General features: G+C 41.5%; 1 protein-coding gene across 1 annotated transcript in view; it reads right to left on the bottom strand.

Annotated features, from left to right (window-relative positions):
• RSPO2 (R-spondin 2) overlaps window positions 1-26,773 on the bottom strand; it is a 113,021-nt gene that overhangs the window by 48,059 nt on the left and 38,189 nt on the right. Inside the window, exon 2 of the mRNA XM_030508172.1 lies at window positions 6,222-6,410. Within this exon, the coding sequence (XP_030364032.1) occupies window positions 6,222-6,410 (189 nt within the window). The remainder of the gene's footprint in view (window positions 1-6,221; window positions 6,411-26,773) is intronic.

Genomic DNA, 26,773 nt, shown 5'->3' with positions numbered 1-26,773 from the left:
ATAGAGATGATCTATCGTAGGCCGGATTCCAGGAACACATCCGTAGACCCAGATGAAGTCGAATGTACACGACCCATGTGGCGGAAACTTACACGGAGTGCGCCATCATCGTATGCCCACACATTGGCATCAATGACCTGGAATGACGGAGTATCACCAACAGTGGATTTCCTGATTCGTCAACTCCGAGAGTTCGAAGACAATCTCACCCCTTCCATCATTTCAGCTGTGGAAAAACTGTCCCAGGAGTTCAAACAATTGAGAGACGATTTATCCGATCTATCCAGCTCTCCACGCGTACCAACCCATGTCTCAGCTATCAACAGAAGGCGCCCTACTGCTCGAGAAAGAAAATATAGGAGGTACACGCCACGGGCCACCCTATGGTTTTACCTGCGGGATCATGGAGAAGACATGAGAAAGTGGGATGGAAAACCTACTTCAGCTCTGGAGCAACGGGTGCGTGAACTGAAGAGGAGAACAATGGTCAAGGATGATCCTCCCAGGAAAGCTGCTGCTCCAGTCTCTGGCGAGCAGTTTCCCAGATGGAGCGAAAGAGCTGATTTTACTCCAGCTCCTGTGATAAGGAATACTAATCCCTTTCTACAAGACAGAAGTGGAGAATTTTGTGATCACTATTAGAGGGGCCCTGCCTCCAGCCAGGTGGAGGAGAGGGATAATCGGGTTTACTGGACTGTGTGGATCAGATGGCCTGGCACATCAGTCCCACAGAAGTATAAGGCTCTAGTAGATACCGGTGCACAGTGTACTCTGATGCCATCAAGCTATCAAGGGGTGAAACCCATTTCTATTTCTGGAGTGACAGGAGGATCCCAAGCGTTAACTATGCTGGAAGCTGAAATCAGCCTGACTGGGAGGAAGTGGCAAAAGCACCCCATTGTAACTGGTCCAGGGGCTCCATGCATCCTTGGCATAGACTATCTCAGGAGAGGGTATTTCAAAGACCCAAAAGGGTATAGATGGGCTTTTGGTATCGCTGCCTTGGAGACAGAGGAAATTAAGCAGCTGTCCACCTTACCCGGTCTCTCAGAGGATCCTTCTGTTGTGGGGTTGCTGAAGGTCGAAGAACAACAAGTGCCAATTGCGACCACAACAGTGCACCGGCGGCAATATCGCACCAACCGAGACTCCTTGATTCCCATCCATAAGCTGATCCGCAGACTGGAGAGCCAAGGAGTGATCAGCAGGACCCGCTCACCCTTTAATAGCCCCATATGGCCAGTGCAAAAGTCTAATGGAGAGTGGAGATTAACAGTAGACTATCGTGGCCTGAACGAAGTCACACCACCATTGAGTGCTGCCGTACCGGACATGTTAGAACTTCAGTATGAACTGGAGTCAAAGGCAGCCAAGTGGTATGCCACAATTGACATTGCCAATGCATTTTTCTCAATCCCTTTGGCAGCAGAATGCAGGCCACAGTTTGCTTTCACTTGGAGGGGCGTCCAGTACACTTGGAACCGACTGCCCCAGGGGTGGAAACACAGCCCTACCATCTGCCATGGATTGATCCAGACTGCACTGGAACAGGGGCAAGCTCCAGAACACCTGCAATACATTGATGACATCATCGTGTGGGGTGATACAGCGGAAGAAGTTTTTGAGAAAGGGAGGAAAATAATCCAAATCCTGCTGAAGGCCGGTTTTGCCATAAAACGGAATAAGGTCAAGGGACCTGCACAGGAGATTCAATTTTTGGGAATAAAATGGCAAGATGGACGCCGCCAGATCCCCACAGACGTGATCAACAAGATAACAGCAATGTCTCCACCAACTAACAAGAAAGAAACACAAGCTTTCTTAGGTGTTGTGGGGTTCTGGAGAATGCACATCCCAAATTACAGTCTGATTGTAAGCCCTCTCTACCACGTGACCCGGAAGAAGAATGATTTCAAATGGGGCCCTGAGCAACAACAAGCCTTTGAACAAATTAAACGAGAAATAGTTCATGCAGTAGCCCTTGGACCAGTCCGGGCCGGGCCAGATGTGAAAAATGTGCTCTATACCGCAGCTGGGGAGAATGGTCCTACCTGGAGCCTCTGGCAGAAAGTTCCAGGGGAGACTCGAGGTCGACCCCTTGGCTTTTGGAGTCGGGGATATAAAGGATCCGAGGCCAGCTACACTCCCACTGAAAAAGAGATACTGGCAGCCTATGAAGGGGTTCGAGCTGCCTCAGAAGTGATCGGAACTGAAGCGCAGCTCCTCCTGGCACCCCGGTTGCCTGTGCTGGGCTGGATGTTCAAAGGCAGGGTCTCCTCTACACATCATGCAACTGATGCTACATGGAGTAAGTGGGCCGCACTAATTACACAACGAGCTCGAATAGGAAATCCCAGTCGTCCAGGAATTCTAGAAGTCATCATGGACTGGCCAGAGGGCAAAGATTTTGGGATGTCACCAGAAGAGGAGGTGACGCGTGCTGAAGAGGCCCCACCATATAATGAACTGTCAGAGAGTGAAAAGCAATATGCCTTGTTTACTGATGGGTCCTGCCGTATTGTGGGAAAGCATCGGAGATGGAAGGCAGCTGTGTGGAGTCCCCTGCGACAAGTTGCAGAAACTGCTGAGGGAGAGGGTGAATCGAGTCAATTTGCAGAGGTGAAAGCCATCCAGCTGGCCTTGGACATTGCTGAACGAGAAAAATGGCCAGTACTTTATCTCTATACTGACTCATGGATGGTGGCAAATGCCCTGTGGGGGTGGTTGCAGCAATGGAAGCAGAGCAACTGGCAACGCAGAAGTAAACCCATCTGGGCTGCTGCATTGTGGCAAGATATCGCTGCTCGGGTGCAGAACCTGGTGGTGAAGGTACGCCACGTAGATGCTCATGTACCCAAGAGTCGGGCCACTGAGGAACACCAGAATAACCAGCAAGTGGATAAAGCTGCTAAGATTAAAGTGGCTCAGATGGACTTGGATTGGCAACATAAGGGTGAATTATTTTTAGCCCGGTGGGCCCATGACACCTCAGGCCATCAAGGCAGAGATGCAACATATAGATGGGCTCGTGATCGAGGGGTGGACTTAACGATGGACACTATTGCCCAGGTTATTCACGAATGTGAAACATGTGCTGCAATTAAGCAAGCCAAGCGGTTAAAGCCTCTCTGGTATGGAGGACGATGGCTGAAGTACAAATATGGGGAGGCCTGGCAGATTGACTATATCACACTCCCACCAACCCGCCAGGGCAAGCGCTATGTGCTTACCATGGTGGAAGCAACCACCGGCTGGCTGGAAACATACGCTGTGTCCCGTGCCACTGCCCGGAACACTATCCTGGGCCTTGAGAAACAAGTCTTGTGGCGACACGGCACCCCAGAGAGAATTGAGTCAGACAATGGGACTCATTTCCGGAACAACCTCATAGACACTTGGGCCAAAGAGCATGGCATTGAGTGGGTATACCACATCCCCTACCATGCACCAGCCTCTGGGAAAATCGAACGGTACAATGGGCTGTTAAAAACTACACTGAGAGCAATGGGTGGTGGGACTTTCAAACACTGGGATACACATTTACCAAAAGCCACCTGGTTGGTCAACAGTAGGGGATCTGCCAACAGGGCTGGCCCAGCCCAATCAGAACTTTTACGTACTGTAGAGGGGGATAAAGTTCCTGTGGTGCACATAAAGAATTTGTTGGGGAAGACAGTCTGGGTTATTCCTGCTTCAGATAAAGGCAAACCCACTCGTGGGGTTGCTTTTGCTCAGGGACCTGGATATACTTGGTGGGTAATGCGGGAAGATGGGGAAGTCCGATGTGTACCTCAAGGGGATTTGATTGTGGGGGAAAACAGCCAATGAACTCAATTGTACGCTGTTGCCTGCTCTATAACACTTTTATAGCCCACCAGCTAGATATCTTCAGGTCACCAGCCATTGACCCTGACTTCCCTCCGATCATCACCTCAACAAAGAATGAATTTTGAGGAAACCAGATGAGCTCAGCAGTGACCAGATGAGTTTGGCGGTATCATCAGCAGGCAACAACCCGACACCATGTACCGTCCCTCCTGCCCTGAAAGACTATTACAAGAGATGGAACCTGACATCATGGACTGGATGAGTTCAGCAATTTTACAGGGATTGGTCCATGGACTAGGGAACGATATCTTTCTCTGTGTGTGGGTGTGGGTGTATATATATGTGTATATATGGGACAGGGGTGATGGTGTCCTGAGAGATGTGGGATCTGAGCATGACGTGAATGGTATGGAATAAGGGGTGGATACTGTCCTGGGTTCAGCTATAGCAGTCATTTTTCTCCTGCTTAGTAGCTGGTGCAGTGCTGTGTTTTTTAACTTTCAGCCTGGGAACAACGCTGATAACACCGATGTTTTTAGTTGTTGCTAAGTAATGTTTATTCCAACCAAGGACTTTCTCAGTCTCATGCTTTGCCAGGGAGGAGGGGAAGCCGGGAGGAAGCAGAGACAGGACACCTGACCCAAACTAGCCAAAGGGGTATTCCATACCACAGCACGTCATGCCCAGTATATAAACCGGGGGGAGTTACCCGGAAGGCCAGATCACTGCTCGGGTCGGGCTGGGTATCGGTCGGCGGGTGGTGAGCAATTGTATCCTCTCCCCTTGTTATTTCACTAATCGTTATTATCATTGGTGGTAGCAGTAGTGGTTTTGTGTTATACCTTAGTTGCGGGACTGCTCTTATCTCAACCCGTGGGAGTTACATTCTTCCCATTCTCCTCCCCATCCCTCCGGGAGCGGGGGGAGGAAGAAGGGGGGGGGGGGGGGAGTGAGCGAGCGGCTGTGTGGTTCTGAGTTACCGGCTGGGCTCAAACCACGACACAACTACATTCAAAAACATTTCTAGATGGGCAAGTTTTTACAGCATGGTTTTAAAAGGTTTAAAGTGGACAAGTTGCTGAATTCATAAACATGTTACGAAAATGAAGGCCAAAATCCTAAACTAATTTACAGAAGGGACACATAAACCATATACTGGTCTCATTTAATTTTTCATCAAAACCTAGCCACCTGGTATAGATTAGGCAGCACTTGGCAATATTACACAGCAGTTGGGAACACAACATGAAGAATACCATATCCACGGAGCCTGCATAGGGAATGGGGAAAGAGAGGCGGGACATCATTCCATGGGCTGGGACAGGTCCAAGCACGGCTATGAGTGCTCCTCGTCCAGCTCAGACTGCCACTGACTGACCTCACACAGGTCTGAAGATCATATGTGATGTGAAAGCCAGCACCCACTTTCTCACAATGTGGTGCATCCCAGTGACATGTCACGGTACTGAGGGGGAGAATATCGTTCATCGAACAGACACTTGATTATTCTAGGAAGCAAAGAAAAGCTCTTTCTCACTTCAGGTTCCTAGGTTCAGTGACCTAATTTTGGTTAGACTACAACACACACACACAAAAAACCCCCATAAATATGAATTAGAGGTAATAACGATTAATAATCCATATGGGTAATACTGCACATATGAGCATATGGAAAATTCAATACGAATCAGCACAACCGCCAGATAGCAGTGAAATAATGTGTAGAGATAACAGAGCACTCGTTGATTTTAACAGTTGTGCTTCTAGGCACAAACATGCAAACAGGGAATCTTGTTGCAAATTAGCAGGTTGTAAATTCCCAAATAAAATGCAGTACTAAAAGTGAAAGGTTTTTTGTTTGTTTTTAATAGTACATCTGTTTTATTCAAATAGCAACGCTTACATATTAAAGTATGTCTGGTGCGAGGTGTCTGGTCACATGAAATACGTGTGGGAACAAAAAGTATGACAAGAAGCCCACCCATATAAGGGCATATACCGACTAGTACCTACATGAGGCACTGTTAAATTAATGCTTAATCCTTTTTATTTTCATATAGTGGGAATTCATTTGTTAAACTAGGAATATCTGCTTAAATCATCATTCTTTCCTCAATTTCCCTTCTAACTAAAGCAATAAAACCAATAAAAATAACCACAACAATAAAAATTAGGCTAACGCATCAACTATTTAATCTGCTGAATGTTACATATCTTGGAGTGAGTTAGGATGTTCTTTAGCAAAGAAGTTTTATAATGATCTTGAGACATCTGTGAAAATATCACTATGTTCCACAACATATCATTTTAGAAACTGAGCATGAATTATGGCCTTCCTACAACAGTAAATATAAGGGTTCAAAAAAAAATAAAGAAAAAAAAAAAAAACTCACTTGAACATCTGTTCATGTCTGGCGTTCGGAGTCCATAGTACCCCGATGGGCAGGAATGCAAGCATTCACCATACTGCCTCATTCCTTCTCTTCGTAGGAAGAAGAATAACTTGTGTTGGCATCTGATGCATCCATTATCCTTTGAACAAGATAAACAACCTTTGCAAATTGGATTTGATCCATAGCTAGCTGCAAAATAAGAAGATAAATTACATTTTGAGATCATTTGGAAATTATTTTGGCTAGAGATCCTCTTCTCTCTAAAGTGTTACTTATCTACCACATGGTTACAAGTAGTTTTGAAAAGAAGGTTCTGAAAGCACACTCACTCTCACACATCTGCACTGGCAAGTGAATAAAAAGAAATGCAACCTCTACATTTTTTATTGTACATAGAGCAATTTAATGAATTTACGCACACTGAAGAGTACAGGCAAGCAGAAACCAAGCTATATAAAGTTCACCGGTATAACGTAAGCAAAACCCAGGTGCTGAATTCTAGTTTGAAGCTGGGAACATAAGCCCACAACAGCAACAAAATATATGAACAAGAGCACACTGATATATGCACCTGGAACGATATGTCCATGGAAATCCAGCAACCACACTAATGCAATTCCTGACTTGTGAAAAGAGCAATATTAAGAGTAGAGAACTCTCTGCAGAACAGATACAGTACTAGCAACACATGCTGTCCCATTGCTCGCAGGGTCTCCAGAACAACTGTCTTCTTGCAGCCTCTTCTTGATCTTTCTAATAAGAACATCAAGACAATTATTTCCAAGAAAAGTGTAGCAGTTTTAACTTCCAGGAGCCTTTTTTTACAAGTTTCTACCAAAATGGGCTGAAAACCATATGCACAGACATTACTGAAGGAGATTACCATATTCAGGTATATGAAGGCATACCAGTTGCTGTGCCTTCAATTCTATTCTTAAGTTTTGGTTTTCTTTCTTTCCCCCCCACCCCCCCCTTTAATTTTTTAATTACTTGGCTGATAACTGCAACACATACCTCAGCTTCATTACTCTCTGCCCTTATGAGCTTTTATTATCCTGCCTTTCCACAGTCGCCAAACACTGCCTTGTCCCTGTGGGCTGTCAACTCCTCAAGCACTGAGTCAGCACAGCAGGTTAGCACAGGGAGGATGGCTCATCACATTCCTAAAAACAGCATAACTTAACAGGTCTGGTTTAAATATTAAATTGGCTACAGAAATTTGCCAGTTCAAACCTTGTTTACTGGAAACAAAACAAAAAAATACCATGCAACAGAAGGAAAGTGTCTTTGGGGTCTCAAGAGCTTTCTAACAGAGCAGCTAGCCAAAAGGACAAAGACTATGTCTACTGGTTATATTTTTAAAAACTTAGAAGTATCCACACCCTACCATAGTACTCTGGTACTTTTATCTTGTATGGATGGATAATTGAGGTTGTTCAATGGATGACTTTGCCAGCAGAGCCAGGAAGAGAAAAAAGGAAAAGCCCACCACCCTCTGGAACCGGTAGCTGATAAGCTTTACTCTCACCTTCACACATCTGCACACCACATTCCCACTCCCTCTCTGCTCCCGTCCTCCACACATGCTGCACCAAGTTCAGCCCAACAACATTCAACTCTGATCTTGTACAAAATAATCCTAGTGGGTGGCAGGCAGGACAAGGTGGCAAGCAATCGGTGTGAAACAGCTCAGCCAGTGGGACACTTTGAGTGTTGGAGTCCTCTGGCACTACGCTCACATAGTGAGATCCTTTTGATAGGAACAGCATCCTTACCCTCTAGGGTATATGTATGATTCTTTGCCTCTCTGACAACCCTTTTGTAACAACGCTCCCTCTCAGACCAACTGCCTTACACTCCTACACCAGTTCCCATCTCCCGTTGCCCACAAGACTTCAGATATAAGTTTTCCTACAGTTCATATTGCTACTATTTGCATTCACAATCCACATCTTCAAAGACATCTAAGATGAGGAAAAAACAGATGATGAGCTAGGCTTGGATACATCCCTCATCTCACTGTCAGCAGGGAGTTGCCTATCTGTAACCACATCAAATAATGCGACCATGTACTCCAAAGCAATTGTTGCTCAACACATGGTGGGCAATCCTATAGACTTCTGAATCCCCTTTTAGCCTCCTTGCATCTCACTCTTAGTAAAACTGTACCTCCAGCTTGTTCAAGATTCCTCAGAGAAGCCTGTACTATACAAAAGAATTAAAAGGAACAAAGCAAAAGTAAAGAAAGACACAAGATGAATGAATTTATTCGCCACTCAAACTCTTTGTTTGAATCAGCTGAAGTCAGATCTCACATGCAGCATGCACATGATTATGACTCCAGGGCCAGGCCAATCACTGAACAGCATGGTTATAGCTAACGGCTACTATATATATGGTTATATATACACACACACAGAGATATAACTAAAAGCTATGCGACAGCAGGTCTGCTGGCAACAGACGGAGTAACAGGGTACACCTGTCTCAAAGGGGGAAAAAGATCTTTGCACAGGAGTCAGTAGGGCTTACTGAAAGAGCTTTAAACTGGATTTAAAGGGGGAAAGAGATAAAACCAGGCTCACTAGAGATAAGCCTGGGGGCAGCACATCAATGTTTATGGGATGGTGTGCTAGCCAAGGTCCTTCAATCTGCCACCATCTCAGTGGAGGAAGAGGATGGAGATCCATAAGGCAACAGAGAAGCAAGACTTAATGATGTGTTAGAAACCACAAAAGTGCCTGAGAATGGCCAAATAGGAATTAAGGCTTCTCCCCCAAAACAGTGGTGGAATCAATAGCCCAACTGAAATGTACCCACACTACTGCACACAGCCTGATAAACAAACAGGAGGAGCTGAAAGCCACTGTGTAGCAGGAAAATCATGACACAGTTGCCATCACTGAAAGATGTGGGATGACTCACACAACTGGAGTGCTGTGATGGATGGCTATAACCTCTTCAGAAAGGACAGGCAAGGAAGGAGAGGCAGTGGGGGAGCCCTGTGTGTTAAGGAGTGTTTTGATAGTCTAGAGGTTAATGATGGTGACAATAGGGTTGAGTAAACATGGGTAAGAATCAGAGGAAGGCCAACAAGACAGATATCATGGTGGGAGTCTGTTATGGACTACCCAACCAGGATGAAGAGGCAGACAAAATATTCTATAAGCAGCTGGGAGAGGTCTCACAATCGCTAACCCTTGTTCTCATGGGGGACTTCAACTTACCAGATGTGTGCTGAAAATACAATACAGTAGAGGGGAAACTGACTAGGATGTTCCTGGACTATGTGGAAGATAACTTCATGACACAGCTGGTGAGTGAGCCAACTATGGAAGGCGCCCCACTGGTCCTGTTGTTTATGAACAGAGAAGAACTTGTGGGTGATGTGATGGTTAGAGGCCATCCTGGGCATGGCAATCACAAAATGATAGACTTTTCACTTCTTGGAGAAGTAAGGAGGGGGGTCAGAGTCCCTTAGGAGGCATTCCTGAAGGGCAAAGGGGTCCAGGAAGGCTGAATATTCTTCAAGAAGGAAATCTTACAGGTGAAGGAGCAGGTTGTCCTCATGTGCCAAAAGACAAGCCAGCAGGGAAGACAACCAGCTTGCCAGGTCCTGAACTTGAGTCACAACAAACCCATGCAACACTACAGTTCTGGGGAAGAATGGCTGGAAAGCTGTCCAGTGGAAAAGGACCTGGGGGTGTTGCAGACAAATTTAATTATGCTGATTTCTCTGGGCTTCAGCCATAGTTTTGTTCTAACACACTCTCACATGAAAAGGATCTAACAGTATAAAATGATCCTCCATTATCCTGTGCTATCCTTTTTTTGGAGATGGATGGCACATCTATCACAGCTCAAGGTCAACACAAGATATATGAAGGAGTTCAATAATAGAGTAATTTTGTAAAGTTGTACATATTTATTCCAAAATTTTCTCTTGTGTGGAGATTCCCCAAACCATGACATCTAGACTTTCTTATCTCCTGACCAGCCTTAAAAAATTATTTGTAATTTCTACACTTGTATTTTTTTTCTGTCTTATAGGAACACTGGGAGATTTAGTACATCAAAACTTTAACTCACTCATTGAATTTGGATAATAAGGTTCAAGATGGTCACACAGTTAATGGTCAATAGTGATGACTTTTCCTGTTGCTCTCCTAGTTAGTTAAGTTATAATTAAAAACTAAAAATGCATCAGATATTTTTCTTTTCTTTTTTTAAATCACACTAAGGAAAAAAATACACTAAAGAATTACACAATGATAAGGGTGTAAGGGGAAATAATATGATTTATATGATGCAATACAGAGAGTAAACTTTATGAAATAATCTGAAAACTTTCCACTGTGCTGCCCAAGTATGACATTGAAAAATTTCCAAGTATTTTGCATACAGTAAGTTATTGTGAAGTGTATCACAGAATTGGTGTTTTTCCACATTGTTGTTGCATATATTCTTTTCAGACCTTCATGGGAAGCATACTGACTTCTGTGTCCTTTCTGACAGTTCAACATGACCCAATGCAGGGAAAATCATGATATGGTCTACTACTACATTATTTGGATAGTGAACATATACTTTAACAAATCAAGTATCATAGCACTGGTTTAGGTGTCACATCAGCAAGCCATCTTGAAGATACCAACTTAACTTTCTCTCTTTGCCCCTATGTACACAGGTTATCATTAAATCCTACAGAATCCCCTTGCCCCAATGTTTTCCCTTTCCATCTTGGTTTCTTAATTTAGCAAATACAATGCATTCTTATCACATACAGCTTCTTCAATTCTCATATAATTGCTCTTTGAAGGAGGAAGCAAATGCCTCTGTGTTCAACAAACACCTATACACTTCTGTTCAGATTTCTTCATAACTTTTTCTTTTTCCTTCTGTATTAGACTGCAAGAAAAAATAAGCTCACAGAACATGGTCAATCACATTCCAACTATCCAGCTGCAACACACAAAATGTAGAACATCACACTACTCATCCTTGTTTCGGCCCTGCCTGTAACACCCTCCTCAACTCTCTGTGCCAGGCAGACAGGTTTCCTCCAGCCAAATCTCTCATGGAAACTCGCTCCTTCCACGGGGCCTACAAATGTTAACCAGCATCAGAGCACTGCTGTCATCACATCATAAAACTGAAAATGCACACATGCTCCAAGTCAGCACCATCCTCTGGGTCTCACAGGACACGACTGCCCTGGCTGTCTGTTAAGATTGTAAGGTCCTTGCAGCAGGAGTAATGTTTTGCACAGCCACATAAGTATGTGCGTAGGTGTGAACACCACACAAACACACACCTTTATGCAGATAATGCATTTTTCTATTCCTTCTGCCTGCTGCTTCTACAACTAAATATAGAGATGCTCTGGAGTATAAAGAAAAACTATTTATAGACTAGATTCTCTATGGTGCTTTTTTATTTTAAATCTGGGATTAAATTTGCCAAGTTTGAAAAGGTTACTTGAGAACACAGACTAGTACCCAAACACTGAATGCACTCTCAGGGTGTTCAAAGTTTCATGGTTTGGATCCATATCAAGTAAAAATCAAATGTCAGCTAATTACTTTAACTCTCGTCTGCATCAAATGCATTTAAGCCATACTGCTGAAGCAGTTTTAACTGAATTGTTATGACTGTTCGAAATCACGAGAGAATCAACAGTACAAAATGAGTCTAGCCTGTTCCCCACAAGAATACAAGTTGTTCTGTAAGCAAGGAGATCTAAGAGCATTTGATTTTCTGTGATCTTACTGTCTTGCAGCCCATACCACAACAACTGCTACTAATTTGTGTCTGTCTTGTATACCCTCTTGTTAGGTGTCACAAATATCTTTTGAACCTGGTGCTTCAGTTCACCACAAGGATCTGGTATTTTTACACTTCCATAAAATCCCAACTGAAATGGACAAATTAATCCAAAACCAGTTAGAGAAAGAGGAAGGCCTGGCAGAGAAACAAGCAATAGAAAACATCATTACCTAAACATCAGTCCTCTAGAGGGCCAGGCTAATGTGCTCTTTAAGTGCCTAATATCCCTCATTGCCTGGTCTCTGTGTCACTTTGGCAATCTTTGGTCTTTTGAACTCTCTGAAGTCAGAAACTGGGTTTACTGGTACAATGGCCAGCTTAATGGCACACTTCCCCTAACTGGAATTGTAGCTACATAAATGCTGGTACCTGGATTTTAGTTCAGATCTAGCAGGAATGCCTCGAAGACACTCATTACTGTAAACATTAGGTGTGCAGACAGGACTCAGAGGAGGGAAGCAACTAAAAGACCACCGCAAGCTGCACTTTTTGTAGCAAGAGTAGATTTCATAATCCTGAATCCAATTAGTGTTATAAAGATATCCCACACATCTCAATAAAACCAAATAAAATATACTTCTGCCTGGCATATGTCTTCAGGGTACCAAAGAATGGAACAATGAATACAGCCTTACAGGTACACCAATATTACACAGTGTACCAATGTACTAACACTGTAAGACTGCAAGGTCATTATAGTTAAAAATCATCTGATGGGCTATGAACAGATGCTGGCCAAAAAAACCACCTAATTGTCATTAGAGCTGTGTAAAAGCAAAAGTAAGTTTTGAACAGAAAACTTCAACAACAAAAAAAAAAAAAAAAAAAGAGAGGGGGGAAAATTACTAGCTTTATTCATTGTCTTCAAGAGAATTAAGAGAATCCAGGTCAAAGGGTATTCTTATGAACAATTAGCCCAATGCCCTATGTAAAGAAGCCACAGAACTTGCTCTTTACCAAAACATATCATTTAAGACACCATTCAATCTTGATGTTTAAATTGTCAGTGGTAGGAAACCACCACAACCTTTGTTAAGATATCGCAGGGCTAATCACTCCCACTGTTGAAAAAATCTGTTGTGGAATTTTGAACTTCAAATAGCAACCACTGGACCTTTTTATATCCTTGCCTGCCAAATAGTTAACAGTTTTTCAATGTTTTTTTCTCCAATGCAGACACTCTGATCAGGTCAAGCCTTAGCCTTCTCATGGGTAAGATAAACAGAGCAAGATTCCAGAATGTCTCACCGCAAGGCAAAGTATCCAGTCCTTTGATCAATCTCTTACCGTTTTATGAATAGGGTTATGGGCACCAAAAAAAGAGCTCAGAAACGGAAAAGCTATTGTACCAGTGCCAAATACAGAAGTGATATAACTTCTCTACTTTTCCTAGATATTACTCTCAAAAGCATTCATGTGTTACATAAGTTTTTTTGACCACATGGTACCATTTCCCAAGTAGCATGCTGGTCTGGGTATGAAGCAATCATTTTTTGGAGTTACTTAGGAGATCACCCAGTGCTATCTTTATCAAGATGTTGGGCCTTAACCAAACAATCATTTTCTCTGAAGTTGCCCACAACTCAGAAAATCCACGTTGCCAACTCAGAAAATCTGAGATAGACTGACTGTAGAGTGGCATTTCATTTCAATGAGTTTGGTATAAATCTCACTAAATTTATGCTCATTAAGTGAACAATTTTTCCTGCTTATTATGAAGCTATTTCTTCACTTCCTTTAGAAGTCTTAATTGTATTTTCAATATCATAATTTTATGCTTAAACTACTCCCATTTTTCAGCTCGATTTATTCTTTCACTATTGATCTATGGCCTTCTGATTATTCTAATCTAGGTCTCACAAGACTTATCTTCATTCCATCTCTATTCAAAAGACAGTGGACATTTTTGGACTTATATTCCACTCCTTAATCAAAACATTTTACTTTTGCTACATGGCTATCCCGCTGAATACTTTCAGAATTTTCTGTACTGTTTTACCTACCACCATGGTAGGAAGAATCACTGTGAAGATCAGTCATATTATTCTCCTTCAGCATCCTGGCAAGTCTCAAGAAATCACCTACACACTGAGATATTTTTCAATATTTAGTAAGTTCATGTACTATCAGCACTGCATACTGACTACCAAATTCAAATACTTTATCAATAAAATGACATGCATGTTGGTTTCAGGATGCCTTGGTTGCTTAGATATTTTGAGAACATTACCGACTTTCTTTCCAGCTGGGCTAAACTACCAGAGAGGTAGTTCAAAGATCTCAGGCATCTTTCTTCATTCAACTGTCTGGAGCTTCAAAAGGCATCTCTCAGTTACCTTCTGGATACCTGCTATCAACTGGAAACATTTAACTCTCCATGTCCTCTTCTGTCTGCTGTTCACAGCCTACCAGTCCTCACTTGCCCTCAACTCCACTCAATGCTGCTTCCTCCTTCTCCTTCTGATGTGGATCCTCCTCCACATTTTCCCTCTGTTCAGTTCCCTGGGGGACATTTCCTCTCTCCTTGAAAACAGAGCAGCACTGCTTCTTCAGTCTGGTTGATCAGACCTCTTCCATTTCCCCAATGACAGTACCCATCCTTCCAGACCAGAAATCCAGTACTGTCAACAATTTGCATGTTATGCACAAGAAATGTTTTCTGGCTACCGGAGGAAAAGAAAAATGTGGAACATCTGTTGCATGTCACTAACACCACTCCATCACCTGCCATCCTAAAACTCAAGTACAGAAATAGACACAGAGAGGAAAGTGTCCTAATCCCTGTTCAAACAACCTAGGAAATATTAGCTTTTACTGCTGTTTTCTGTTCACAGATTCACTAGTTTTATGCTGGTTCTTCCTGCTGTCACTGACAGAATAATTTAACACTAACACTTGAAACAAGGGCGAAAAGGTCCAAGCATCACAGCCACAAAGTGCATGCAGAGACAAAAAAAAAAAAAGGTAAAATAAAATATACTATAAAAAAGTCCTCTTCCCTCGTACTCATGCATACAAGTCAGCTACATAGCCTGTTCATAAAAAAAAACCCCAACAAATCTAACCAAGTCTTATCAACCAACTGGTTCACGGGTCATCTATCTTGAAGCCTAGCTCCCAAAAAGACCATTTTTTACATTTGGTGTTCACAAGTCTTGGGCATATGATGCACATTCATGTGCATTTTGCTAATCCCACTTCTGATCTTTTATTTATAAGCCAATCCATTTCAGCTATAGTAAGAAATTGCATTGCACCAACAAATGGACCAGCCATTTCCTTTAATCCATTCAAGTTGTTGATTTGTAAAGTGGCTGCTTCAGCTGTTATCACGCTGAAAAGAGTCCCTCCAAGGTGACCTCTGTTTCATCTGCTTATGAGATGCTAGAATGATTCTTTTTTAAGAACCATTTATTCTAGCAGTACCAAAACATGGTCAATACGAGACCATCGCTGTACTGTTTGCACAGCTGTGGGCAGTTTTGTCTACTCCAAATCTCAAAATTCTTTATCTTTTCTGGCATCTTCAGTCTCTGTAAAATTATCTATGATGTAAGCTTTCAAGAAACTTCCATCAGATAGCTTTGTTATTTAGGATACTTTATAAGCCCCAGATAATTTGATTAAATGTTGGTAGCTTCACGTATAGCAACCTTAAGAAACTCCAACCACAAAACCCAACAGGATTTTTGACATGCATTATTTTTGAAGAATAAACTGTCTTCCAATTTCTCTTATTTAGATGTTACATTAATTACACTTTCTGCTTTTTACAGGTCTGTAGAGTAAAATGTAGAAAACCCCCAAAGCCACTATTTGAAAAAAGACAATAATCACATCTGAGATTGTGGGTTGTTCCCCAAACTCCAGCAATTCAAACATGAAGGCAAACACCACAAGTCAATATCTTTGGCAAGAGCACATTGATTACATTTGATGAAAACTGCATAAATCAGTTGATGGGACAGAGACCAGACCCCCAGTCTGCTCTACCCCTAGGATCGAGCCCAATGTCCATCTCTCTCCGGCATGCCTTTCATGCAGTGGAGGGGCTCTTTTGCCTTAGTGGCACAGCAGGCTGGTTTCAAAGAAGGGACATCTACAGCTCCCTCCCACCAGGCCACCGCTCTATCACTCACCAGTCACAGCTCTCCAGCAGACACTCAAGTTTGAAACAGTGTGAGCACTCAGCAGCCTCTGTGCCTGCACAGAGCTGACCTTAAACCATCTGCAGCAGGCATCGGGAATTTTCAATTTCCCGACACACCAAACGCTGTGTCCTTCTAAACAGGTTTTTGAAAAAAATCACACTCCTCAGCTAAGGTTTTATCTCTTTTTCACTTATATCTTCTTTATCTCACCTACATATGACACTCCAGAGCTCCTTCTAGGAGTTGTATATAGGAAGAAGGAAGCAGGAAAGATAGTACATGACAACCCTCACATTCCCCAGCTTATTTCAAGTGGGAAGTTTATTTGCCTTCCATTAAAAATAAATTCTACTGGGAAGCATGAGCAGATGCTCAACCAGAGTCTGGTAGTTCCAGAAACAGTCGTGGTCCTTCCAGATACTTACTATGCCTGGGAACAACTCTTTATATATGGTGTTAATGTGGAAGCTGCAAAGAGAAACAAAAATTAAAGAAGAAACACTCATAACTTTCCTCATAACACCATACTGGTGGAGAGGCCTGGCCAGTAGAGTCCACAAAGCAGTGTATTTCCACCTCTCAAGTGGTTAAAAGTCACTTAACCACCAGTCTCAGACCTTTATGTTTCAGGTTCCCATGCAATAGTCATCCAGAAATGCACAGGCTGTCACAGCCTATTTCTTAATTACAAAACTACACAGAAATACACAGGAATGCATATTCCCCATGTACATATTCTGTGTGCCGCCATCTGATGGCACATTCAAGAGCAAACTTCATCCAGCATACTGTTGCTGCAAATCAACATCTGGGACATAAATCCTATTGGAACAAAGTCCCGGGGATTTAAACAAATTCATTTTTTTCCAAGCCTTTTAATATCTAGACTATTTCAGCTAGTGGTTGTGTAAAAGTTTCATCTCTAGCATGCGGGTGAAAAAACAGAGATTTAATTTTTTCCCCTTTGATGGTGTGTTTACTTTGTCTTCTATTGTAAGTTATAACTTTTCGAAGCACTGAAAAACGCAGGGATCCAACATACTCGCTTTCCAACCAAAACACAGTTCCAAACCCAGATCCACCCAAACCACTGAAGACAAAACATCATTGGAAGCACTGAAGCTAAAGAGATGAAGATCCGGCACACTCTACTTAAGACACAAAGTACAATGACATACAAGAAGACTTTATGCATGATGCATGATATTTCACTTTGCCTTTTCATACTTTTACTGAACAATTTCTGAAAAAGGTAGAAAAGATTGAGGAACAGGAAAAAAGTATTTCTTTTCACTTCCTGGAAGATTAAACTCAACACGTGATAAAGTGATAAGTATCAAATCTGGACTCTGAAGCTAGATAATCCATACAGCAATTCCAACAGAAATAAAGAGAGGCAAAGACTATAGTTATTTTCATTGTTATATTAGGCACCACTAACCTAATGACTATACACTTAACTATTGTTTACTATCACATTTTATAGTAAAACAGGAACTGGTATGTAAAGGAAATGCCAAACAAATAAAATTTGACTGTGATTGTAAGTCCCTAACAGTGAAGAACATGCCTTATTTCTCCAGTTTGTAAAGCAGTGAACACACTGGTTGGTGTTTCATAAATACCAAACTTCCGAAAATAAAGAACAGCACATAAATAGATCTTTTTGCCTCATAAAATAAAATAAATAAATAAATCTTAAATTGAAAGGCAGAGAAAGTGGTACCTCCTAAGAATGAGGAAATGTAAGGTTTTAGACAATTGGGAAGAGTATGGAAGATTTAATGACCTCAGATACAAGGAGCTGAATAGGAAACTTTATAATGCCTGTAAGGTTATATTCACAGTATCATGTTTTGCACAAGAAATGTTGTACAGGTCCTTACATTGAGCAAAAGCTAGTTCTGAACAAAGCTTTAGTGGGGGTCTGTACAAGCAGATCTGCCAGATGTCCAAGCCTGACAAGAGGCAACCTGGGTTTCAGGTTAGGCATTAGGTTGAGAATGAAGCTTAGACCACACAGAAGTAAAACTGCTCCCCCCAGCCTTGCAAAGGAGTAGGCTGGTAATCTCCAGGTACATGTGACAAGCCTGTAGAGAAGCTCATTTGGGTAATGTGTAGACACAGCACTACATTCCCTCAGTTACAGCAGCTGTCAGAGTAGTTAATGATTACGTTTGCGCTAAAATACCAGTAGCACTTACACGGTCCCAGATGGGGTACTTGGGATGAATCCATTTCAATGCTATTGAAGCACTAGACAGAGAGAAGATACTGTTTCCTCCTTGCCCAGGAGGAAAATTCCAAGCTAGATGAACACTGTGGTTACTCCAACAGCTACCCAGTTTCAGTAAGTCCAGGACTCCACATGGTACCACACCACAACACTCCTGAACAGGTAAAGGAATGCACAGCCATTTCAAGCCCTTACTAACCTGGTCTGGCCTCACACCTGACCCTGCTTTCAGTAGGAGGTTGGTAAGGGAGATCCAACCTCCTGTTTGGGATGTCTCTTCCAGACTGACTTACCCTGTGGTCCTGTGACCTGCATCTGAAGTACCACTTTCAGGTTGAAGAAGGCAGCAGCTTGAGCTACATACATGATGTGCAATGCACTTCTGATGGAGCAGGAACAGGTAACAAAGCACACATGGATACAGAAAGTTTTCTGGATGTCAAGATATATTCCTTTTCACAGGAGATCCCATGGAGCGAGGCAACAAGTATCAATGAATGAAATGGAAATAAAGCATTTAGGAAACATGCTGTAATTGCAAATAAGGGATCCTAAACGATACCTTCACAGCTGGAAGTATCCTTTCCCACACAAAGTGAGCTCTCTTAAGAGAAAACAGCTCACCAGACCCTAAGGAAGAGTCCCTCCCCAGCATCCTTATAGACCCCCTTCAGATACTGGAAGGCTGCTGTGAGGTCTCCATGCAGCCTTCTCTTCTCCAGGCTGAACAGCCCCAACTCTCTCAGCCTCTCTTCATATGGGAGGTGCTCCAGCCCTCTTATCATCCTCGTGGCCCTCCTCTGGACTCGCTCCAACAGCTCCATGTCCTTTTTATGTTGAGGACACCAGAACTGTACGCAGTACTCCAAGTGGGGTCTCATGAGAGCAGAGTAGAGGGGCAGGATCACCTCCTTCGACCTGCTGGTCACGCTTCTTTTGATGCAGCCCAGGATACGGTTGGCTTTCTGGGCTGCAAGCGCACACTGCCAGCTCATGTTAAGCTTCTCATCAACCAACACCCCCAAGACCTTCTCCACAGGGCTGCTCTGAATCTCTTCTCTGCCCAACCTGTAGCAGTGCCTGGGATTACCCCAACCCAGGTGTAGGACCTTGCACTTGGCTTGGTTAAACTTCATAAGGTTGGCATCGGCCCACCTCACAAGCGTGTCAAGGTCCCTCTGGATGGCATCCCTTCCCTCCAGTGTATCATCAACCAAACCACACAGCTTGGTGTCGTTGGCAAACTTGCTGAGGGTGCACTCAATCCCACCGTCTATGTCGCTGACAAAGATGTTGAATGGGACCGGTCCCAACACCGATCCCTGAGGGATGCCACTCGTTACTGTTTTCCAAATAGTGCAAACAGCTGTGTACCTCCAGCCCTCCAAAGACACCAGGATAAATTCTTCCTTAGCCATCAGCTATCAGTAAAGAAAAATGGTATCCCAGGAAACTATCACTGGAGAAATACAACATATGTCGTATATTAGCATTTAAAAAACATTATCTAAAGTTTCTTTAATAAGGTGGGGTCTTTCTGTATTTATAAAGGGCCCTACCCTAGTGTGTTTACTATGGGGCAATTCAAAGTTAGATTAAGTTTTAAGACAAAAAACAGGTAAATGCTGATCAAAAATTAGCAGTTGACAACGTACCTGTGGGTTTTGGACTGGCTTTATTTTCGCTCTACAAGCAGCACATATTATAAACCAGAAATGTGATTATTTGAAGCTTTGCAAGCTCCAAATTTGTGAAGCTTAAATTACTTGTTGGCGTAATTGATTGAAAACAAATTAGATGTTGGAAAGAGTTAAAATTGGTAATTGTTTAAGGATATTCTACTGGATGAATAACAGGCCAGAGTACCTCAAATATGAAAAAAAGAAAAAAACAAAACACCACACCAAAAACAAAAACAAAGCAAGCAAACAAAAAAACACTGTTAGGCAAAGACGACCATTCTGACTTAAAAAACAAAATAAAAAAAAAGAAAAAGAAAATATTGAAAAATAAGTGGTATTAAAGCAGAGCTTCAAAGAATTGAAAAACAAGATATAAATAGCAAATAGTGTCAGTTAAAAAAATTGAGATAATTGACAGGTAACCTAATGGGATTAAAAAAAAAAAAAAAAAACACCACACAAAAAAAAAAAACCACAACCAAGGAAGAAAAAAAAAAAAAAAACCACCCCAACCCCACCCCTCTAAACCTTCAAATCCCAAAACTCAACAGTGAATAGAGACCAGAATAACAAACTTTATTTCTAACACTTAAAATAACAGACAGAGAAAGCAAAAGAGCTCATCAGTTACACCTTGTGTTTGGATGTATCCACCCAATGTGATAACAGCTGTAATCAAAACTTTGCCATCCATACAAGAGGAAGCTATGCAAAACCATTTGCCAAAGAGGAAAAAGATTAAGCAACTACCACTCCCAGTCAATTGCTAAATGCATTAACTTAATGTTTCCCTCTAGAACAATTTTTTTTTTTTTAATAAATGCTTGAAGACTGAAGAAATCCAACAGCTTTAAGAAAGTGTTTCATCACTGAGAAGTAGAGACTAAATATACATACGTATCTACGTAATAGACTAAACAAGGGTTTAGATCAAAATTAACTGTTATTCGCTATGAGCATGGAAGAAAACTGTTGGTGAGTTATACTTTGATTTCTTCGACTCATTTGTCTTATTACATGCCATTTTGATTTTAAAGCCCAGATCATGGACTAATCTCTAAATGTACACTGTATTAAGAACGAACCAATGCTTACCAAAAAAGCTCCAAAGAATACACAAAATCTTTCCTGGCACAATCGCCAGGTGACAAAATTTGAAGAGGTAGTCATCATCAGTAGAAACCATTACTGGTCTCAATTAACCATTTACAACCTAGGAAATGCAGTTGAACAAAGGTAAAAACAACTACTCAGGAGAAGGAGGGAGGAGGTCCATCTTGCTGATGATGACTGGAAACTGAAGTTAGGCTTGAACTAAAAGAGAATATGTCCACCCTGTATTTAAACACTGGAACATGCTATCTATAAGATGGAGACAGGGGCAGAAGGGAATGTGAAGAGGTTGGGACCAGCTGAAAGCCCTTGTTAGGGAGACTACCTCTCTCTTCCAAAGTTATATGCTTTCGTGGCACTTGTGGTATAAAGTATTTAGCTCTTGCCCCTGGAGGTGTCATGTGAGAACTTCAGAATACATAAATTGTGTCTGCCACAGTTGAGATCATCAATGTGCTTTTATATCAGGAATCCAAATCATCACCTAAAGACTGAGCTTTGCTCTACATGCCGGAGCAATCTTGAAGCTGCATTTCCTTCAAATTAACCTCAACTGGAAAATATGCTCTAAGTGTACACCTAACATTCTTCAAGAATTAGTATGCATCCACTTCACAGGACCAAATTAGAGCTAGCCCAAATTAAAACCCTGAAACATGTAAAGCATGGGCACCAGGTCCCCAGTACTAGTTGCTTAGTTCTACAACTGCACCCCACTGGACCTCAGTTCCTGCTGTTGTAGACATGGCCAGTGGGTCTCTCCTGATCCCAGTTAGGACACAAATGCCCAGATTGCTCTCAGTAGTCCCATGCTTGGGATTTATAACATTAGTTATAAATCACATACAGTGTCACATTTCAGGACCCAGCCTGTAGCCTAAAAAAGTTACCAACTTCCATTTGCAACTGGCAGATCTAGTATCCCAAGAACAAGGAAAATTGTTTTTCTTCCTCTAAATGATCAGACTGGCCATAACTAGGCACGAGTAACATGCTAGATCAAAACTAGTGTCTAGTTTGTATATGTCTCCCATATACTCAGAGTCAAGCTAGTTATTATATTACATTCAGAAAGGAATTTTCTTCCATCAAAGCAGCATAGACTTGCAGCATGTGGCACAGTTTACTCCTGGGACTGTCTGGGCAATTTTCATTTAGTTAATGTATCGGCTTTCCAAGGACCTGAAGTATTTTGTGGCTGCTTGGTCAGTGCTGTGGTCTATGACATATAGTTGAGTAACCTGTGAATTGAAGTGGTTTGTGCCAGTTTGTCTTTAGACTATATACATCTGAGTAAAAGGTAATAATGCTTGGCAATATATTATAAAAACAGTCCTTCCTGGTCTTAAAAAGCAAATGAGGATATGCTGAATAAAACAGTTTAATTTTTACTCCCTTTTATTAGAAAGGCTGTACCTCTGAGAGGAGGAATTAACTACTCAAGGGAGCCCTCAGCTTAGGGTAAGACACACCTAGGTTCAAGGAATAAGTCAGCCACAGTTGATTTCATGACTTCGGCAAATATCTTAGCTTTTCTTACTCTGAATTCCTCATTCTTAAAATTGAGATTATTGCACTTCACTATCTCAGAATAAAAGGAGTGTCAATGCCTTAAAGTAAGAAGTAATATGGGCTTTTATCTCACTTTAAAAAGAGAGAGGAAAAAAAAGAGATCAATGCCATTGAAAAAATGTAAAAACTTAATTTCTGGAGTATTTCATAAAGTAGAAATTATTTTTCCAAAGTTCTCCCCTCAGCTCTCAAAACACTTCATCTTAGAGACCACTGGAACTAAAAACTGCATAAACCACTGAAAAAACAGCTACTGAAAAATACAGACCAGTATTTTCACATGAGGCACTTGAAACCTGGCATCTAAATCAATACTTTGATATTAGAACAGCGGGGTTTTTTGTTTGGTTTTTGGTGGTTTTTTTTTTTTTTTTTTTTTTTTTTACACTGTTGTACACTAATAGACTCCAATAATTCCAAGTAAGTCAGCAGGAGCCAGGACCATTCCGGTTATGAGTCTCCTGGTACAGTTTTCTGGATGATAAATATTTGTTGATAGTTTTTCAGAAAGAAAGGACGTGTACTACAGCCTTGGTGCAACTATGGTCTTTAACTCAGCCTGCTAATTCACATCATGATTACAACCCCCACTACTGTATATTTGACTCAAAGAAATTAACTGGAAGAAAGAAAACATAGCTTTCCACTGGGAACAGATGACATTAGTTTTCCATAAACACAGGCAAAAGGTCTTTAAGAATTGGACTTTTAGGAAAGCCCATGGTGAGCCCACACCCCATCATCTGAATAAAGAAAATCCTAGCCATATTGTCATTTAACAAGAGACACCTAAAACTTCGCAATACTAAACATGCTGTTGCATATATTTGGTCACAGTCACATATTAGGACCTCGAAAATTAAAAAGTTAAAAAATCTTCATTCATATAACTATCTGTAAAAAGAAGCCTAGGTGCAGACAGGTCTGGGCTCTAAAATGAGAGGTGAAAACAATGGAGAACAAATTTACTTCATTGCATATACTGATGCAAGCTCATGCACTGAGGAGAGTGCACTCAAATGATCCCCCAGTACACTTGCTTTCTTCACACAGCTATTTCACCGGAAGAAAGCAAATCATTTAAATGCACATCTCACTTTGTATCTCGGATTTACTTGAGTTTGTAATTCCTTAAGATTTTGCGGAGGTGCTTGTGACACAAAGCTGCAGCTGAGAACCATAAGCACATTTTTATGTCTACCACCAGAAGCAAATTTTTAGGAAGTTATGACAGTCACTTTTGCCTCTAAAAAAAAAAAAAAATACCATTAAACACATTGATTTTAAATTTATGTTTGGATACTTCACTATTTAAACTGAAAACTCAAGTTACTCACATAATTTCTATGGTGCTGGTTTTTTGTTTGTTTGGTTTATTATTTTCTAGCATTGTAAAGCATACAGAAAATGCACTATCCTAACCTGAAATACAGTTTTTTAAAAACTGAATAAATGATGCAGTTAGAATATTCTTCCAAGTACCTCTCCTCTCCAAAGCATGACTTCCAAACCAACGCTGTGGTGTTCCACACTTGTGCCTCAAGGACTTACAGAATAGCTTGCCCAAGTTATGAGCTGCACACACGTAAATGTGTACACACACACAGGCATACACATTCCCTGCCAAAACCAATCCCAGAAAAAAACTAACTAAATTCTGTCATGGAAGGTGCTTGTATCTCCCTCAAAAATTTTGTACTCACTACGCTTTCTATTAAACCACTTAAAAAACATGGCTTTCATAATTAAAAGGAGATGTAAATAAAGGCCAGTGCAATTTTATTTCATTATTGTAAGTATACAAGCTGGAATCGAAAGCATTTTTTGTCACAGCACTGGCTTTGCAAAGCCAAGAAGACAAACAAGAAGCTTTTAACGCTATGAAGCAAGAATGATAGAGAATGCATGCAAGGTAGTCCCAGAGAAAAGATGTTATCTTATAAAAGATTTTTTTATGTTTTCAAGATTATTTTTTTTTTTTTTAATTCAAAATATAATCACCAGGTCTCAATTTAGTACTATTAACTGTTGCCTAAACACTCATTTTTCAGTTGCTAATATTGCAATCATCCAGATATAGCAGCTCCTGATTTTAATGTCCTCTTATGCTTATTAAGTAACAGCAGGGTCTCCTTACTTTTGGGATCATTGGACAACACACAATTGTCCAAGGACCTAGCATCACCTCCATGAAGGGAGAAGGACAGGAGCATCACGCCCTGTACCTACAGCAACTGCCAGTGCCTCTGTATGGAGCTGTAAACTTCTGGCTTACCAAAACTGCCTACATGCTGGTCACCACAGGCAGCCTGTGATGATAAACTTGTGATTACAGTCAACCCTTTATAGTAGGTCTGCCTTCAGTTACTATCTCTTTCCACCTGAGCAGGAACACTGGCCAGTGTGACTGACCCTGAACTCGGGCCACCACCAAAAAGCAAGGTGATGTTAACTTTGTGGCTGTCTTCCTTTAAAAAAAACTTGTCTTACATCTGCCTGAATTTAAAATAAAACAGGTAAGTATATGATCAAGAACAAAAGTTAAATAGATGAGTAAGAATTGCCATGGAAAACGCAGGAGATATAATCACATGTGATTATCAGACTTGTGTATTTCATTGTAGCCAGAGGGGAAGACTGGATCTTAGGAACAGCTTCCCCTCTCTCTGCAAGCTTTCTGCAGGGACTGTTTGATGATGCAGTGCAGTTGGGTCAGACTAGGATTCTGGCAAAAAGATATAAAATAGCCTGCAAAGAGGGAATGAAAGAGGAGGGGGAAGAGGGATATATATATATATATGTATTTATATAATGGCACCTTCCTATGCCCATTCTCTCCTCCTACACTCCTCATCTATCACCAATCTCACCATTCCCCATGGAGCTATTAAACTCAGCATATAGCCCCTTACAATTACTATAACCATCTGATTTTTATAACTTCCCACTCCAGGCTTTCATTAACCCCAGACTCACTCAATGCCAAGTCTTCCTTCCTGGAGCACCAAGGCTATGTGTGGAGTCCAGCTGGCGAGTCAGGGAGACGTCGTAAACTGGAAGAGTGTGCTGGAGCTACTTAAAGTTGTGGTGAACCAGAGGAAAAGGACCAATTGTACAAAAGACTTAGGAAATGGATAGAAGGTGTGAAAATATCCATCAAGAGCATAATTCGTGAAACAACACCGAAAGCATAACAAAGCCTAACACTAAAGACATCGACACAAACAAAAATCATCCACGCAGACCTGACTCTGCACAATCATCCATAAAAGCAGACCCCAAACAGCCACCACACACCTATTGTTGTACGTTTCCTGACTTCTAGGAGTGCAGCACAGTCAGAAAGCAGCAGATTTCTCAGTTTTGTTGATGTGTCTGTAATTTCAAAGCCGCCAGACTTTAACTGCTTTTCAGCAACGACCTCACATGGCATGTTTTGGCTGATATTTTTATAGACAGTTACAGCTCTCTCTCTCCAAATGGAAACACTGACAGGTTTGTAACTCCAGAAATATTAGCAGGAACCATAACACCACAAGACTGATTTAAAATACAACCTGTGTCCTGGGAAGTAATTTTTAACACTTCGTGGCTTAACATTTTGTGTGCCTTTTTAGGACTGGTTAAATGTGAAAATTAGAAACTGAAAAAGAATCCTAGGTGCCAAAAAATGCACTGATTTCCCTTATTATCCACTACAGTCCTTGTTGAACAGCTGTCTCCATCTCCAAAGGTGGAGAGAAAAAGATAATTGTGCCATATACCTACATTAAAATATTGTGCTATGCTTAGCTCTTCTTTACTTCAATCACTGTAAAACACATTCATTTTATTTTAGCTTTTAAAAATTAGCTAATTCATATTTGGAGAAACGGAAGGATTCATGCACATTCAGAGAACCATATGATCATTTGGGTTGGAAGGGACCTTTAAAAGTCATCTAGTCCAACCTCCTTGCAATGCACAGGGACA

This window comes from Strigops habroptila, chromosome 1 (genome assembly GCF_004027225.2).
Source record: "Strigops habroptila isolate Jane chromosome 1, bStrHab1.2.pri, whole genome shotgun sequence".
In the NCBI taxonomy this organism is placed as follows: domain Eukaryota; kingdom Metazoa; phylum Chordata; class Aves; order Psittaciformes; family Psittacidae; genus Strigops; species Strigops habroptila.
This window is presented reverse-complemented; position numbering and strand designations above follow the sequence as displayed.